This window comes from Podarcis liolepis (assembly GCF_965112155.1).
Source record: "Podarcis liolepis genome assembly, chromosome: 17".
Lineage (NCBI taxonomy): Eukaryota > Metazoa > Chordata > Lepidosauria > Squamata > Lacertidae > Podarcis > Podarcis liolepis.
The window spans coordinates 28,589,162-28,607,026 of record NC_139571.1 but is presented as its reverse complement, the minus strand read 5'-3'; the positions used below and the strand labels follow the sequence as shown (position 1 = coordinate 28,607,026).

The 17,865-nt window shown below is 42.6% G+C and overlaps 1 protein-coding gene across 1 annotated transcript in view; it reads left to right on the top strand.

Annotated features, from left to right (window-relative positions):
* SUSD1 (sushi domain containing 1) overlaps positions 1-17,547 on the top strand; it is a gene marked incomplete at its 5' end in the record, with an annotated part of 36,403 nt that extends 18,856 nt beyond the window's left edge. Inside the window, 7 exons of the mRNA XM_083481413.1 lie at positions 49-137; positions 1,896-2,082; positions 5,869-5,962; positions 7,429-7,687; positions 12,700-12,739; positions 13,948-14,041; positions 16,826-17,547. Coding sequence (XP_083337539.1) covers positions 49-137; positions 1,896-2,082; positions 5,869-5,962; positions 7,429-7,687; positions 12,700-12,739; positions 13,948-14,041; positions 16,826-16,970 — 908 coding nt within the window. The 3' untranslated portion in view covers positions 16,971-17,547. The remainder of the gene's footprint in view (positions 1-48; positions 138-1,895; positions 2,083-5,868; positions 5,963-7,428; positions 7,688-12,699; positions 12,740-13,947; positions 14,042-16,825) is intronic.
* Between the last annotated feature and the right edge of the window lie 318 nt (positions 17,548-17,865).

Sequence of the window (17,865 nt, the reverse complement as noted above, 5' to 3'; positions counted from 1 at the left end):
ATAGTTGATTAAGAGTTTCTCTTGCCTGCCACACTTTTCCCTCCCCAGAAAAGAAAGCTGCATTCAGCAACATCTCCATATTTAATGACACCTGTATTAAATGGCAAAGAGAATCATCATCTGAGGAAAACTATGTAGTAAGTGATGTACAGTTTCTGATTGCAGTGGGAAGTACTGGGACTAAATCTCATGTTGACATGCATGTTTCAGAGTGTTGACAGCAGTGCAGCGTCCATCCCATTGTCACCCCTGATACATGTTTTGCAGATTTTGGGTGAGTTTCAAAGAAACGGTTTGATCAGAGACAACAGGGATCTCTACTTATTCAAGAAAGTCAACAATCCCATTGTTACTGGGGCCTAGGGGCCAAATGCAGCCCCCTAGGTCTCTGTTTCACAACTGGAATTCTTCTCAGGCCACATCTGTCAGCAGCCTTCCTTCACATCCTCCTTGAGTATTTTTGCCTGGCTGCAGTGTACCCTCGAACTCTGATAATGCCTCACAGTTGAAAAACATACCAGATATAACTGTTGCAGTGACTGATTAGGTAGTGTGTAGATTTGCAAGCAAACTGCTGAATTTTTGTGAGGGACTTGCGTGCCATACATTCTTATTTGCAACATATTCTGAGGTAGATCATGTGGACATAAGATTTCTGTATAGTCTCTTGTGTGTTAGCGCTGCAGCCGTGGAGATTATCTGCCACCCTCGTTAAAATTCAGGCCCCTTTCCTGGAGTTCCATGGTGCTTATTACTCTTTTTAAAGCCAAACAGCCTACCTAATGCAGAACGCTTTGGGGGAAGAGAGAGGGCTGTCAGAACTTCTTGATCTGAGAAGCAAATTGCCAGTCAACAAAACATGCGAACCTTTATATTGTGGGTTAAGACCAGTGCTGTTTTTCTAGAGAAAGAGGTGTCAAGAGCTAAGCTCCGGTGAGCTCCAGCTGGGGAAAAAAAAAGCCCTAGTTAAGACCTTGCTCTGACAGCTCATAGAATGCTACGTTTGTCTTCACACACAGCAGGCCTTCCCTCAGGACTCAAAATGTGAATCCTGGAAATCTGGTCAGGCTGGATGAACTTGCAGGTGTGACTCAGCTGATGATGCTATCTGAAACCTGGTCTGCACAAGCTAAAGAAGGAGGTGGGAATGAGATGGTAGAAGTGGCCCAGAGGTGGTCGAATGGATTGTACCATTTCAGACCAAAAGCAGGAATTCACATTTTATTAACAGGCCCCAACATAAAAGACTCTCTGCAAATACCAAAGCTAGTACAGCAGGAAACAGGTTGTTGTTTAGTTGTCTTAGTTGTGTTTGACTCTCTGTGACCCCACGAACCAGGGTATGCCTTGGAAATTCTCACTTTCTTCTCAAAGCTCCTCCTTTTTTATGTCCATGGAGTTTTCTTGGCAAAATACTGGAGTGGTTTGCCAGTTCCTTCTCTAGGTGGATCACATGTAGTCTAAACTCTTGGCTATGACATGTCCATCTTGGGTTGCCCTGCACGGCATAGCTCATAGCTTCTTGAAGTTATTCAAGGCCCTTTGCCACAACAAGGCAGTGATCCATTAAGGGGAGGAAACAGGTTAGGTTAAAGGTTAAAACCCTTCTGTCCTGTTGTGCTAGTTTTCCATTTTCAGAGAGCACTTTACAGTGGGGCAGCATTCAAAATTGGTTTTGCACTTCCTTTCTGCTTCGTTCTGCTGGCCTTAGAAGCAGGCACTTCCAATAGATCGAGGACATTCAGACCAGACAAACGTAGTGTATTCTGCTTCCTGCTGCAACCACCAAAACATTTGCTTAGTGCACTTAAATTTAAGAGGCCCCACTAGCTAATAATATGTGCCAAATGTTTAAAGTGTTTCATTCTCGTTTGGGTCGCACACTCCATTTGCAGCTTCAGATACACGGTCTACGGTGGTATCAGAAACAATTCCGTGATAACATGACCTATAACTTCACCACAAGTTCTCAGACTCCAGCAGTGTGCCTTGACTTACTGCCGGGCACCAATTACACCGTTAACATCTCCACAACAGATCTCAACCACAGTGCTCTCATCTACATGAGAACCCCCATCACTGGTAAGGCCTTGCTTTGTATTTTTCTCCTAGTATTTTGACAAGGTTGGAAATTTAAAAGTGCAGGAGGTCAGGTCAGTTGATTTTTATACCATCTGGAAGAAAGCCATAGAATTTACTACCTTTCACTTTTCCATTCTTGCTAAGGAAGCCCCTCCCTTACTTGATCAAATAATTTTCTATGCCACTTACCCTACCGACACCACAGTGACAGCAAGTTGTGGAATATGAAGAGTGAGGTTTAGTGCTTATGTTGAGTCTTACTGCAGCAGAGGCACCAGCTCTTGCCATGATGGAACGAGAGCTACCTTTGGACTTGAGTACACGGATGGAGCTGTGGTCTAAACCACAGAACCTAGGGCTTGCCGATCAGAAGGTTGGCGGTTCAAATCCCTGTGATGGGGTGAGCTCCCATTGTTTGGTCCCAGCTCCTGCCCACCTAGCAGTTCGAAAGCACTTCAAAGTGCATGTAGATAAATAGGTACTGCTCTGGTGGGAAGGTAAACGGCATTTCCGTGCGCTGCTCTAGTTTGCCAGAAGCGGATTAGTCATGCTGGCCACATGACCCAGAAGCTGTCTGCGGACAAACACCGGCTCCCTTGGCCTATAGAGCGAGATGAGCACCGCAACCCCAGAGTTGTCCGTGACTGGACCTAACGGTCAGGGGTACCTTTACCTTTATACCTAGATTCAAATACAGTCATACCTCGGAAGTCAAATGCAATCTGTTCCGGAAGTCTGTTCGACTTCCAAAATGTTCAGAAACCAAGGCGCGGCTTCCAGTTGGCTGCAGGAAGCTCTTGCAGCCAAATGGAACCCATGGAACCCGCGTTGGATGTTCAGGTTCTAAAGAACATTCACAAACCGGAACACTCACTTCTGGGTTTGCGGCGTTTGGGAGCCAAAACGTTCCATTTGCAAGGCGGTCGACTTCCAAGATACGACTGTATATGTTTTTCCAATAACCTGCTGATTGCTGAACTAGCAGTGATGATGACAGGAACATTTTGTTTCACGTGCCATTCTTGTTCACTTATGAATAGGGGGGTGAATGGGTGGGTGGGGATTCTCAAACAGCAAAAGAAGCTTGCTGATCCCTCCCCATTCCTTACCTCCCCTAATTTTGTTGCTCCAGCCACTTTTTGCATTCTGGACTCTTTTCTGATATCAGAACCAGGAAGAGAGAAAAATGGTTGTAGCCACCAGCTGCAGGAGAGATGAGGCCCAGGAAGGAGAGGGTTGAAGTCTCCTCTCCTGTGTGCTCCTTTTACGCCTCTCACCCCTTGCTTTCAGGAGTGCCAACTAGGCCCTGCAACTGTGGGTGCCCGGGGCCGTGGGTGCCATGCAGTGTGCATGGCCTTGGCACCGAAATTTGTGGATACCTGGCCCCTTCATGGGGAATTTTTATGGGTGCTTGGGCAATCAAGACCCCAGGGAACTGGCTCCTATGCTTGCTTTAGATATGAATGGGGTAGATATGTGAGTGGGCTTCGGGAAGTTATTGACTGATTGAATAGCTTCTCTGTATGGAACACCATACGGTCTTGGTCATTGTTATGTTGCATAAACCTGAAAAAACATCCTCCTTTCTCATGCGCTGTGTGGAAAGAGGACGAGACATTGCCATTTCTCGTGCACTTTGTGGTTACTCTGTTTGCTAACCAGAAGAAGGCAGTCTTTGCAATTTCTTTACATTTCTCCCCACTCTGTAATCATCCACTAGGTGAAGCTGTTTATCTTTGGCAGATAAATTGTTTCAGCGTCTTCAGCTGTTCCTTCCTTTGTTAGGATGAAACAGAGAAGTCCCCCCCCTTAATAACCTTAACTGCTCCCACCCTTCTTTTCTTCTGCCTGTGCACTGCAGCTGAGCTTAAAACGTAAAACACAATCTAAATTTTTTATTCCGATTGATAGTCATGTGCTGCATTTGCCACATATTGTGGATAGTTCTATATTTAAAATAGCTGCTGCTGTTCTTGTCCACCAACTCGATATAACCATCTGCTGAATTATTCATCTGCCTGTATTCCAAGCCTTCAGAATTTGTGACTCACCAAGCAAAATTCATCATCATCAGCCATTCATTGTGTTCTTCCAGCTGCCTGATGCCCCCATCCCTCCCTCCATAGTTCCTACATTCCCAGGCAGCATAAACAGGAGATGTGCTGAGCTGGACTGAGTTCAGCTTAGGGCTCAACCATGTCTCTGTTTGCCCCACTGCTTTCCCCTGGGAAAACCCGCGGTTTAGCGCTGAATCGGACCAAACGGAAATTGGGTTTTCTGCCGATTGCCGTTTGTGCTAAAGAGTGGGTTTTCTGACGGGAAGCAGTGGGGCAAGGCAGAACCACTCAGACTTCTGCCTAGAGAGCGCAAGAGAGGCAGGAAATGGGTCAGATTTGTGCTTTCTAGGCACTAGTCAAGCGGAAATGTGGATGAGCCCACTTTGCAAGGATGCACAGCCTGTGCTCGTTTCCTTTTGCAGCCCACGAACAGGAAACTTCCTTATTCTGTCTGCCGGTACCCCAGTCTTTCAAATTACTGGTGCTCTCAATTCAAATACCTGCTCTTTGGGTTATGAGAAAGGGATTGATGGGCATGCTAAACAAAGCCCTGATACAAGTTTTTGTAAACAGACACAGCTTTGAGATGTGGCAGTTTTGCAGGGAGACAGAGTGGAGTTTGTGGATGTTGAGGACGTGTGGAATCCTTTCTTCAACAGCTTTTCCCCCACCTGCAACTTTCACCATTGCATATCTTTTCCCTTCGCACAGAGCACTAGTTGTATGTTTACCATTGCAAACAGGGTGGGCTGATTTAATTAATGGACAAAGCTTAAAATATAGAAAAGAATATCTTTTTAGTTGTTTGTAGAAAAAGCAACATTCATAATTCCAGAATTGAATGAATTACAGAGATTTAGAAAGGGGTAAAAGGTAAAAGTTAAAGGTAAAGGACCCCGGGATGGTTAAGTCCAGTCAAAGGTGACTTTGGGGTTGGGGCGCTCATCTCGCTTTCAGACCGAGGGAGCTGGTGTTTGTCCATAGATAGCTTTCCGGGTCATATGGCCAGCATGACTAAACCGCTTCTGCTGCAACGGGACACTGTGACAGAAACCAGAGTGCACGGAAATGCTGTTTACCTTCCCTCTGCAGCGGTACCTATTTATCTACTTGCACTGGTGTGCTTTTGAACTGCTAGGTTGAAAGGGGATAAAATATTAGGCAGGAACATTTAATTGATTCATCAGACCCATCTTTTTTTTTAAAAAAAGCAACAATGTTTACTTACCTAAAAAGGTAGCCCAATTAATTGGGAGCAGAATCAATAATTTTAATAGAAATACTTATAAAAATTAAAGATGGCACTCATAAGCCTTCAGTTTATTATCTTTAAAATGGATGGCAAATAATAGTTTTTTAAAAAGTATGTACAGCACAGTATAAATGGTCGTGTAACACATGCCTGAAGGACTAACTTGCCCTGCTTGTTCCTCTGAACATCAGAGGCTTTGCCCTGGATTTCCCAGCCAGCTGAAATGCAGTGTTGGTCTGTGAGGACCAGGGCCGCCTTGGTTGTGGCACCAATATAAGGAACACCCTTGTTCTGTTTTTTGTTCTGTTACTTTTTTGGTTTTTATCATTGCTGTTGATATTACCGTGCATTTGATTTTGCAAGTTGCTCAGCTTTCTTTGTGAAGTAGACCAGGTTATGATTTTTTTTTTAAAAAATACAAATTTAACGCATGAATAATACCATTGTAATAAGAACAACACGTGGTTTGTTTTTTAGATCCACCATCTCCGGAAGTAGACTTCATATCAGTACAAGGTTCTGCACCGTTATTCAGCCTGAGGAAGGCAGAAGACAAAAATGGACCAATAAGGTCTCTGGATTTTTGCTACACATTTAAGATACTCCCCAAACACATAATACTTACACTTCAAACTTGATTTGCTTAGATTATTTTTTTCCTTTCACATTTCATTACAATTCAAAGGATTTAATTTCCTCCATATCTGGATTTACTTTCTATCACATATAGCTAACTGCTTTTTGACCCAGAGATGCAATAATCAACAAAAACACAGAATCTTGTGCCATGTATGCAAGATTTATACCCCTTACATTCTTCTTTATTTAATCTAGACAACCCCCCTCAGTTCCATAGCTGTAGTCCACAATAGATTTTGATCTCCATTTCACCATAAGTAAGTACTCATTCCGTGAGTTCATTAGTACGGTGGTACCTTGGGTTACAAACGCTTCAGGTTACAGACTCCGCTAATCCAGAAGTAGTACCTTGGGTTAAGAACTTTACCTCAGGATGAGAACAGAAATCATGTGGTGGCAGCGGGAGGCCCCATTAGCTAAAGTGGTACCTCAGCTTAAGAACAGTTTCAGGTTAAGAACGGACCTCCAGAACGAATTAAGTTCTTAACCAGAGGTACCACTGTATGGGGAAAAGATAATAAGGGATACCTAATTTGCATTAGGGCTGGACATTGGAGGTGAAGAGGCAAGCTTGATTTACGTGGCCTCCATGGAAGCAGGGAAACCTCACAGTTGCGTTACCCAAGACTGCTAGAATAGGGGCCAGCCTGTTTTTCAAAGGGAGGGGATGGGTTTAGCTGTCTTCACCCAAATGGTTCCAGAGAGTACTGTCTTCCCTGTAAATGAGAAGCTACCATATACTTGTGTGGATTAAGGCACTGGCTGTAGCATCACCTGTCCCTAATGGTGGTTGCCTCTGTGTTCAATGGAGAGAGATGCTTAACAATAGATGGAAACATAGCTGTCAACCTTCCCTTTTTTTGGCTGGAAATACCCTTATTCCAGCACCGTTTCCCGCAGCTATCCCGGATTGTTGGATATCCCGTAGACTGTCCCCAGGACAGGTGAGGCTGCTGATCCCTTATTTTCGAGGCTGCTGATCCCTTATTTTCAAATCTGAAAGTTGATAGCTATGGATGGAATGGATCTCTCTACATGGAAGGCAAGGAGACACACTACATTCTATTGAGATCCCTGCAGTATATGCCCCTCTTTCCCAGTTTCCCAGCATTGGTAAAGTAAGCAATAAAGTCCCCCAGTTAACTTGCTCTTTTGTAAATCCAGTGCTCTGAATAGTGTGGTTTAGCCTAGCGTTATTGAAGAAAGCATAACAATTTAGGATTATAGGGTTTTTTAAAAAATAAAATAAAATACAGTACAACAAGCCATTCAGTGATGGCCTGTGATTGAGAGCTTTTAAACAAAGCAGCACGTTGAAGAAAATCAATGCAGAAATCAAAAGGCAATTGTGTATAAATCACTTCTGACACTCCTTGATGCTCTTCCATCTCTTTCTAGTTCATACCAAGTGATTGTCATTCCCTGGAGCCTACAGTGCAACTTTGATTGTTACTCCTTGACTAGGCTAGACTATTTCAGCAAAGGCACTGACTCAGAAGGCTATGTGGCAGCAGAAATCCCAGCCAAGGTCGTTGCTGACAACATGCTGGTCTTTGCCCTCGGAGACAGACTTTACTATGGGGATTTTTACAATGCTCCCCTGAAACAAGGAAAAGATTATTGTGTTATACTGAGGACAATCAGTAAATGGAATGGGGTAAGGACGCAGGCCAAAATTCTTCCTGAATAAGAATGATGCATTTATTGATTTGATTTTATACCCTACCTTTCAACAGATTCCTGTGACGACTTACAAAAAGTTAATAAATTAAAACAAAAACATGAACTTTGCAATCAATGCCGGGTTTACGTATAAGCTAAACAAGCTATAGCTCAGGGCTCCACTCTCTTGGGGGCCCCCCAAAAAATTAAAGAAAAAAACACCCGGATGTACATTTCCAAAATAGAAGATAAAAAACAAATAAAATAAAACCTACACACAGCAACAGTGTTTTGTTTTGTTTTGTGCAGGCTCCTATGGTGTAAATAATGGGCCCAGCCTGCTAGCCTGCTACCTAAAATATCACTATCACTATCACTATCACTATTAATATACTTCTTCATAATTGTATTTCACTATTAATATACTTCTTCTTAATTGTATTTCAGTTCAACAATTACTTTGATAAAATATATATTTTGTCAATGTGCAAATGGCTTTAGATACCTATTAGTTCCATAAATTGCCATGTAGCATATATTCAACACAAAAAACAGTGACAATTTGTTGTTGACAAAGGACAGCTGGACATATAAAGGGCCCCATTACCTTCAGTAGCTTAGGGCCTCATCACACCTAAATCCAGCCCTGGTTGCAATCCTATACATGTGTTTTCAGAAGTAAGTTTTATTGAGTTGGGGATGTCAGAAGCTGCCTTAGATGGAGTCAAATCATTGGTTCACCCAGCTCCTCATTGTCTACAGGATAGACCGGGTACATTCTCATCCCTACCTGGAGATGCTGGGGATTTAACCTGAGACCCTCTGCATGCAAAGGAGATGCTCTGCTACTGAGCTACAGAAGTCAGTCCCACCCATGAGGCCAGGTGAGGCGACTGCCTCAGACAGCAGGATCCACCCAGGCAGCAAGTTCTGATGTCAATCTATCTCCCCTCCCTTGTGCCTGGTGTAGACCTTTCCTCACCCCTTTTTCCTTGCCAGGGAGAGGGGCAACATTTGGGGGTCCGTCTCAGGTGACAAAATGTCTTGGGCTGGCCCCAACTCCCATTGAACTGAAAAGCTGTAGATCAGTGGTGGAGCATCTGCTTTCGGATGCAGCCTAAAAGACTACAGTCACACCTTGGTTCTGAAACAGAATGAGTCCCGGGAGTCCATTCAACTCCTGGAACCATTTGGAAACCAAGGCCCGGCTTCCAATTGGCTGCAGGAGCATCCTACATCCAATCAGAAGCTGCAGAAGCAACACCGGATGTTTCATTTTCCAAAAATCGTTCGGAAACCAGAACACTCACTTCCAGGTTTCGATCATTCGGGGGCCAATTTGTTCAGGTGCCAAGGTGTTTGAGATCCAAGGTGCGACTGTACATTGTAAATGCAGTTAGCGGAACTAAAAAACAGACACCAGGAGGCATAAAAGACTTTGTTCAGAAGATTAAGGAACTTGGGAAAATAATAATAATGATGATAATTACAGTACCTTGTGCCAAAATAACACCCGCAAGGATCCATGTAGAGAGCACTTTGCAGTTGGGCTATAACTGTGGAATTGCCCTTTGTGTACATGTAGAGATGAGCAAACCTTCAGGCATCCTAATCCCAAACTGATGGGTTTTATATGGAAAAGTTGGTATTTTATAACATGATATTAAACATTGTATATAAACATTGTATTAAATAACATTAAAGTTTTTTTAATTTTTAACATTATAACTTCTATACCCTAGTTGTCCAAAACAAGTTCAAGATTTCCAACAGAACTCCCCCAGTGTTTTGATGTAATAGGGCCTAGCTGCTTCAGTACCATAAAACTTCTAATCTATCATTTTTTTAAAAAAGGTATCCAAGTGCACTATATCCCCTGTGTGAAAATAGAACTTTCATTTATTGAAATGTCTGGTTTTCCAAATTCTTCTCAAGTCACTCACCCTTTTCAAATGAAGAAAGCTTAAGTAGTGCTTTCAGAAATCCTCGTCACATGAATAGACATATCCTTTTATATGTTAAAATAGGATTAAAAATAGAAACTTAAAGAAAAAATGATCCCGTGAGGCACATGTACCAAATCTTATTAACAGTGGAATTAAAGTTGTGCATTTTTGGTGAACAATAGTTGGTTATTGTGTGGCGTATTCTTCCAAATTGTTTCATTCCAAGATGCTGTTTTCTTTAAAGCTTTGTGCTCACTTCCGACTGTGGACAGGAAATTGAAGCTTTGTATCAGGACAGGTTTTTTTCTTTAGTCAGCCCAAAGTATAATTCCTCCAGGCTAAGCCATTTGTTTTGCAGGCCATTCTGTGCGATAAAATATTTTCCTCAAATCACATCAATGATACATTTGGGTTTTTCCTTCCGACCAGGTAGGAAGTAATTACAGGTAGGAGTTAGAAGAGAGACTGAGGCTGGTGGGACAGGGCCCCATTCATCCTTATGGACCAGTCTTCACTGCTTCCAACAGCAGTGAATTTTTAGACAAATAGTCTAAATCAGGGCCAGATTTAGGTTTGATGACGCCCTAAGCTACTGAAGGTAATGGGGCCCTTTATATGTCCAGCTGTCCTTTGTCGACAACAAATTGTCGCTGTTTTTTTGTGTTGAATATATGCTATACAGTGGTACCTCTGGTTGCGAACGGGATCCGTTCTGGAGGCCCGTTCGCAACATGAAAAGCCCACAACCTGAAGCGCTGTATCTGCGATTTAGTACTTCTGCGCATGCGTGAGCGGTGAAACCCAGAAGTAACCCTTTCCGGTACTTCTTGGTCACCATGGGACGCAACCTGAAAAAACGTAACATGAAGCAAATGTAACATGAGGTATGACAGTATGATAATTTATGGACATAATAGGTATCTAAAGCCATTTGCACATAACAAAATATGTATTTTTCAAAGTGATTGTTGAACTGAAATACAATTAAGAAGTATAGTAATAGTGAAATGCAATTAAGAAGAAGTATATTTTGGGGGTTGGGGCCAAGAGAGTGGGGCCCTAAGCTATAGCTTGTTTAGCTTATACGTAAATCTGGCACTGGTCTAAATGAAACATCAGAACAGTGAGTGCTATTAAGCAGAACAAAAATGTTGGCAAACACCAGCGCTCTTGGCAATTAGAAACTTGCTTTGCTCATCTATGCATTGTCATAAGCTTCAATCACTCCCCTTCAAAACATTATTAGCCAGTGTAAAAAACTTGCTCAATTGTTATTTTTGTTTCTAGTAGAAGCTTCATTTATCCTAATACCCTTTTGCTTTTCACCACTGGCTTCTTTTAAAGAAAAGATATTAGCTAAGCACTAGTAATCCCTTCTGTGACTGCTATCCTTTCCCATTGAACTAAATGAGTAAACTCACAAAGGATTGCATCTAAAACATGTTGTTGTTGTTTAGTTGTTTAGTCTTGTCCGACTCTTTGTGACCCCATGGACCAGAGCATATCAGGCACTCCTGTCTTCCACTGCCTCCCGCAGTTCGGTCAGACTCATGTTTGTAGCTTTGAGAACACTGTCCAACCATCTTGTCCTCTGTCGTCCCCTTCTCCTTGCCCTCAGTCTTTCCCATCATCAGGGTCTTTTCCAGGGAGTCTTCTCTTTTCATGAGGTGGCCAAAGTATTGGAGCCTCAGCTTCACGATCTGTCCTTCCAGTGAGCACGCAGGGCTGATTTCCTTCAGAATGGAGAGGTTTGATCTTCTTGCAGTCCATGGGACTCTCAAGAGTCTCCTCCAGCACCATAATTCAAAAGCATCAATTCTTTGGCGATCAGCCTTCTTTATGGCCCAACAGGACAATGACTTCAGTATAAAACTTCCGTGGATTAGAGCAGCCTAACTAGGTCCATCATGAACCCAGATGAATAAAGATATCTCAGGCTGCTGGCGATGGAAGCGCCACAGCGAGGCCGCTGTGGGGATGGGAGCTCCACTGCGAAGAACAGCCCACCCAACCTCCCCACAGATCTCAAAACCTAGGCTGAAATAATAGTACGCAGTGGATACTTGCCATGGCCCTGGATTCACTGAACAATGTAACTAGTTCCAGAAGTCCAAAAGAGATTTTGAATGTGGTTTCTGAGCAGCCCCATTCCCAATGATGTATGGCAAACTTCATTTGAAGCCAAAGGGTGTTTCAAAAGTCACTTATGCGTCAGCATAGGGAAAAGGAATAAAAGGAAAACCCCACAAAGTATGTCCAAACCCTAGGTTGCAGCTAATGGACCTTAGGCATTATACCTAATGATAAATGCCATTAATGGATACAATACATCATACTCAAACCTCTGAAAGAAGTAGGCTGTATTCTAGCCCATTGATGTCAATGTAGCTAGCAAGCAGTCATTGATGGTGTGCTGGGTTGCAGCCAGAGATGGACATCACAGTAATGCAAGGGTGGCAAACCTGAAACCCTAATTCCCATCTTGTTCTTGAACTGTATTAATTTGGACTGCAGGCGCAGTTCACGTGACAGAATTTTCCTCCATACAATAAATAAATAAAATTCCCTGATAGGTTATGAAGCAAGGCTAGAACACTCTCCTTGACATGCCAGCATTCTGTGTTCAAGAATTTTAATTTTCTTTATGGAGGAATATTTAGTGCTCCCTCTCCCCACTCTGCAATCTAATATAATGCAGTTCACATACACATTACAGAAAGGCTTGACCTTGTGCCTATGTTAGGAAGTTTTTGGCAAATATCTTTTTTATTCTACCAGCCTTTTTGATACATTTGGTTCAGTGCATTTTAGTCCCCTTGCTGGGTTTTATTGATTCTTGCGATGGTTTTATGCTGTGTTCTTTATGTTTTGATATTTAATTGTATGTATTGATTTTGTTTGTATTCAGTTTATTGGTGAGGGTTCCCCCCAAAAAATGTCCAGAAGACCTGGCAATTTGGTGATATATAAATGCCAAAATAAATAATTATATCTGTGTGAGCTTTCAGCCTTTGTCCCTTAGGAAAGCAATAATGCAGGTTGTGTTATTTCCCCCCCTCAGGTGAAAAAGCAATCCTGTGTAGTCTGGGCTCAAATTAAAGGTAAGTTTTCTGTTGACTGAGGAACCAACAACTAACTTCCAGTTGCTCCTGTTATGAAAATAGCAATTCATGTGGCCGTTATTTAACGAATTTATATTGTTACAAAAGTCGGATGCCTTCCCCCTCCCTCTGCCGAGCGGTGGCAAGAGCCCATGGGGTCCCAGGCACCCACACAGCGTCTCTACTCCTTTGCAGAATTGAAGACGCAGCAGAGACAGTCGTGGCTTTCATAAATATGGTTTATTCACCTATTTACACCTTCAGTCTGCATGGAGGGAGTCCAGATCTTACAGCATGGCCAACCCCAGTGCAGGCAACCTTCAGCCTGCCTGTCCAAGATGGATCTCAGCTCTTCTTCCTCTTTCTTCCCAGAAATGCTTTTCCTGTCCCCTCAAACCTTGGTAACATCTCACTCCCCAATGGCCCATCAACACCTTTTGTCATGTTAATAGGTTTGACCTTCACTCAGTCATCCAGGCTGTTTTGCATAAGCCAGCCCAGGAATTCACTGAATTCCCTATCTGGTACTGTTCTGTATTTTAACCCCTATTCCAATTAATCCAAACCCTAGCATCTATTAATTTCTAGGGTTCCTGGGGGTTCCCCCTCTTAAACCTATAACAATATGTCACACTATCATACTTCAGAACTAAAGAGGTGAAGGTCTAGAGCAGATGGGTGAATGTGACAAAACTCTCAAAATGTAGAGAAAGGAAGTCCACTCACTCACTCTGCTGGGTGCTATTGCAGGCTGGCATTCCCCTGCACACTGGGATGTGATGTGGGAACTCCCAGGGACTGTCTCTGGACCTTAGCAATCAGCTGGTCACCACTGCATGCAGTTAACAAGATCTACCTTTGCTTGAATTCATCTGCCTTGCTCAGCGTCCTGGGGATTCCTATAAGCCCCAGGATAAATGGGGAAGTTTGGGGATCACCACATTACCGTAAAGAAAGAGTGAAGCAAGAAAGCCATGGGTAAGAAGTACAACTGCTTTTGAGAAAGACAATTCCATGTAGTTCGTGTCATTTCTTCAGTTGGGTACTGGCTACTGTCTGGTTGATGTCTGGAGAGAAAAAAGCAGGAAACCCAGCATTTGAGCTTTGTTACAGTATGTAAACTTCAGTCCCTTCTGACAATGAATCACAAGACTGAACTGCGTCATTTGGTGGGCGCCTACTTGAATTTTAATTTACTTTTCTTTCAGATTTATCATCCCAGCCACAGCGTCTGACTATTGTTTTATTGGGGTCAGTTGCTGCTCTCTGCTCCATCCTGTTACTGTTGCTCTCTGTGGCATGGTATGTGGTGCTAAGAATTCACTTTGGTAACTTTCTTCTTGTCTGCTAGACTTAACTGTGTACAAAAGAATGGATAACACAGTAAATTTCTTGGAAGCTAAGAGGGAGACAGATGTAGAATTCTGAAGGGCAGTTACAGGAGACCTTTGCCTACAATGTGAACCCACTTTGAAACTTTTGTTACAGACATACATATGAGGGAGCTGAATGCTCCTCCAGCAAGTTGCCTCCCATTCCACAACATTGTTGTCTCCCCCAACCCCAAATTATGTTTTGGACGATCTGTGTCCTTTAAAAGAAAAAAGCAGTACTGCACATGCACACAAAACTGATACCTTTCACCTTCATCTTGCAAAACTAATTTGGGAACTAGGGAACTGGGACAGGCAGTGAGGTTCCTAGTGATGTCACTGACACTATTCATAAGGCTCTTAGCACCATCAGGTCAAAAAGACTCAGAGTGGCATTCAGTTAAACAATTGCGCAAGCAGAAGTACTTCCGTTTGCACAACAGGACTTCCCCATATGTGCCCTGCGTTGTCTCCAGATCTGCTCTAGAGGGTTGGTGGAACAAATTTAGGAGGGCATGGGAAAAGGAGAGGGAGGAACCTCCCACTGCACAATGAGAAATCCTTTCACTGATGGAACATGCACCTTAGAACTGTCTTGAAAATCTCACGCTGGAAAATCTGCGGAGCCTTTCAGTGACAACCAAAATGTGGCAAAGCTGTGGTCCTTTGGATTTACAGCTCCCTCCATCCCTGACCATTGGCTGGAACTGATAGGAGTTGGAGTCCAACCACATCTAGAGGACAACGTGGGCAACACTATCAGACCACCCCTGTCTCTATTACTGAGCCAGTTGTTTTGATCAAGGGAGAGAAACAGTAATTGTTTCATGCTTAAAACGTATTTCAAGGCTAAAAAAATATGGACAAGTTCAGACATAATGTGGAACCACAATTTCCTGTTATGCGAATAATCCTCAGGTTCATACGTTCCTTTTTTCTCTCTTCTTGTTTGGCCACAAGGAGGATATCAAAAGCTTCTGCTTTTAAATAAATCATTTCCCCTTTATTTTGTCCACACAAAAGGAAGTTTAAATTGTGCTTTCTTAGAACAAGCCAGAACAAGCTGGAACCATGATTTGCTCCTGTTTTGTTTTAACAATCTACAGTTTAAACAAACCACAGTTCCTGGGTTTTAGACATAATGGAGAACAGTGGTTTGCTTTAGGGCTTATTCACACTTAGCTTTTGCCCCGCTCTTACCAGGCACAGGTCCATGTGCCCAACAGCATTGTATTATTATTTTTTGCTGTGCCGCTTTCTCCATGAAAACCTGTTCTTTAGTGCTCAATCAGAGCAACCATCAGTTTGGGAAAGCTCCAGATCTAAAAAAGGATGCTCAGACACAGAGCTTCAATGTGCGGACTGTGCCTGGGAAAAGTTAGTGTGGATAAGCCCGAAAATAAGTGGATGCTTCAGATACCATCCTCATGGCCGCTCAAAAGGAGGCAGGGTAAGGAGGAAGTGTGCAATCCTGATTCTTGCTCAAGCTCTTTTACATAATCCATAGTTTCTCATTACGTCTGAACAGGCCCTCTTTCTTCAGGTAACTCCATTCAATATACAGTGGTACCTCGGGTTACAAACGATTCAGGTTACAGACTCCACTAACCCAGAAATAGTGCTTCAGTTTAAGAACTTTGCTTCAGGATGAGAACAGAAATTGTGCTCTGGCGGCGCGGCAGCAGCGGGAGGCCCCATTAGCTAAAGTGGTGCTTCAGGTTAAGAACAGTTTCAGGTTAAGTACGGACCTCCGGAACGAATTAAGTACTTAACCCGAGGTACCACTGTATAAGATCCCCTTTGCCACTTAGCTCTGCTTGTTTGGTAATTTTAAATACGTTTTCAACCAAGAGGTGTGTTTGTAGACACTTTATTTCTGTTCTCCTGTTTCATGTCTCACCCGAGAGGCAAATGGCCTGCTTATTTTTGCTTAGGAACTGGGAAGATCTAGTCAATTTAATCTGCATGTTTGGCATTCAGAATTGCACGAGAGATATTTGGAGAGAGAGGGAATAGCGAACAAGGAGGGTTTTGCTTTGGGGGTGGGGAGTTAATTAGATTCTCATGATTCAAATCCCAAAGCAAAGTTTCCCCCCCAATAGTGCCTTTGTGCTCGTAATTGGTAGTTGACCAGGAAAGCACTGATACCTGTTCCCTCCTGACTCTGGAGTGTATGATAAATCTAATGTAATTTTAAAACTCCCAACTGAGTTTTTGTTTAGAATGATAACTATCTGGAGTGCGTATTTATTTATTTATTTTACTGCAGAAGGCATTTAACGATAAAGATGATAGCAGATTAAGATAGGATTGTGCCTTTATTAGAAACGCAGGAAATTGACTTGATGTGTTGAACGTGGGGGGACTGCTAGGGAGCCAGTTGTGGGGAGGGGGAAATTGGAAAGCTTTGCAACTTTGCCTTCTGCTCAAGGGCACTATTCAGCAATATAATTTATACCCAGTTTTGCAGGACAATGTGTACCTTTTTATCATGGAGTCTTGGCTAAACAAACCCTGGCCAATTGCAGGGTTGGGTAATTATGTGCTGGATAAATTCCAGATACTGTATATTCTGGGATGTGGCCAACTGTGAATCAGATTCTTCTCTATGCAGATTTTGTAGCTCAATGCACAGAGTATTTTAACTTTAACTGTTGTTGTTTTTCCTCCCTCTGTCAACTCCTTTTCGTGGTTTCTTATCTGTACAATGCAGCACGACACAGCACATATCTCCATCTTCACTGCCCAGAAAAGCATTTTCCAACGATACTGGACATTTATCAATCACTGTCGATATTGCCAGGAAGAACATTGCATCGTCTTCTTCTCCCATGCTTCAGACCGTCTCTCTTCTCTAATGTGTGCATCCACTAATAACCTGTAAAGAGAGAATCATGTTTTTAAAATGGCAGTCCCTGTCTTGGGTGCTTGGAACAAGCAAATCCACCCACAGAATGTCAGCTACTGTTTCCACATTAGGAAGCCAAGGGATATTTTCTGTTTTGATTCCTCATTTCCTTTTCATTTTTGAACTGTGTTGGGGGAAAAGTTCTTCTGTATACCGACATCTTCACTTGAAATCCTTAGCAAGTGTGGCAACTTACCCTCAGCCTCTGTTTGAGGCTGTTTTTGGGGTGCTGGGGAGGTAAACAAAGGGAAAATTGCTTTTACATGCCCCAGTAAAAAGTATATATGAATAAGGAAATACTGTCTCATTTTTCAGCTGAGCTGGTCTGTTGCATCAGGCTGCAGTCACAAAGCACTGAGCCATCTAAATCTGAGGCTTTTTTTGATAATAAAACATTCTTCTGTACTTTAGATACTGCTACATGCTTTTGATCACACTGCTGTCACTGGAAGCCTCTTCAAGGCAAAATGTTTCCAAAGCCACGCTGTTCCCTTGGGAATTAAAAGAAGAAAAGCTTTTATTTTTCACCTTGTTGTCTTTTTTCGCTTTAAAACTTGGTTTCAGTATTTCTTGAGGTGAAGCTATATATTACACCCAAGTATATAGAACTGTAGCCTTAACAGTTTTCGTCATACTGTTTTAGAAAAGTACAAGTAAAGCATCGTTAATAGTTGTCTTTTGTGTTTTAAAACCTATTTTTAGTTGAAATTTATATGAAAGGTCATAAACAAACAAAAATAAATTAAGAAAATAATAATTTGAAATGCCACTTTGGGCGGGAGAAATTAAGAAGGAAGAATTGGCAAGAGAGGGATCGCTTAACTCAGGGGTGGAAATCCTATGAC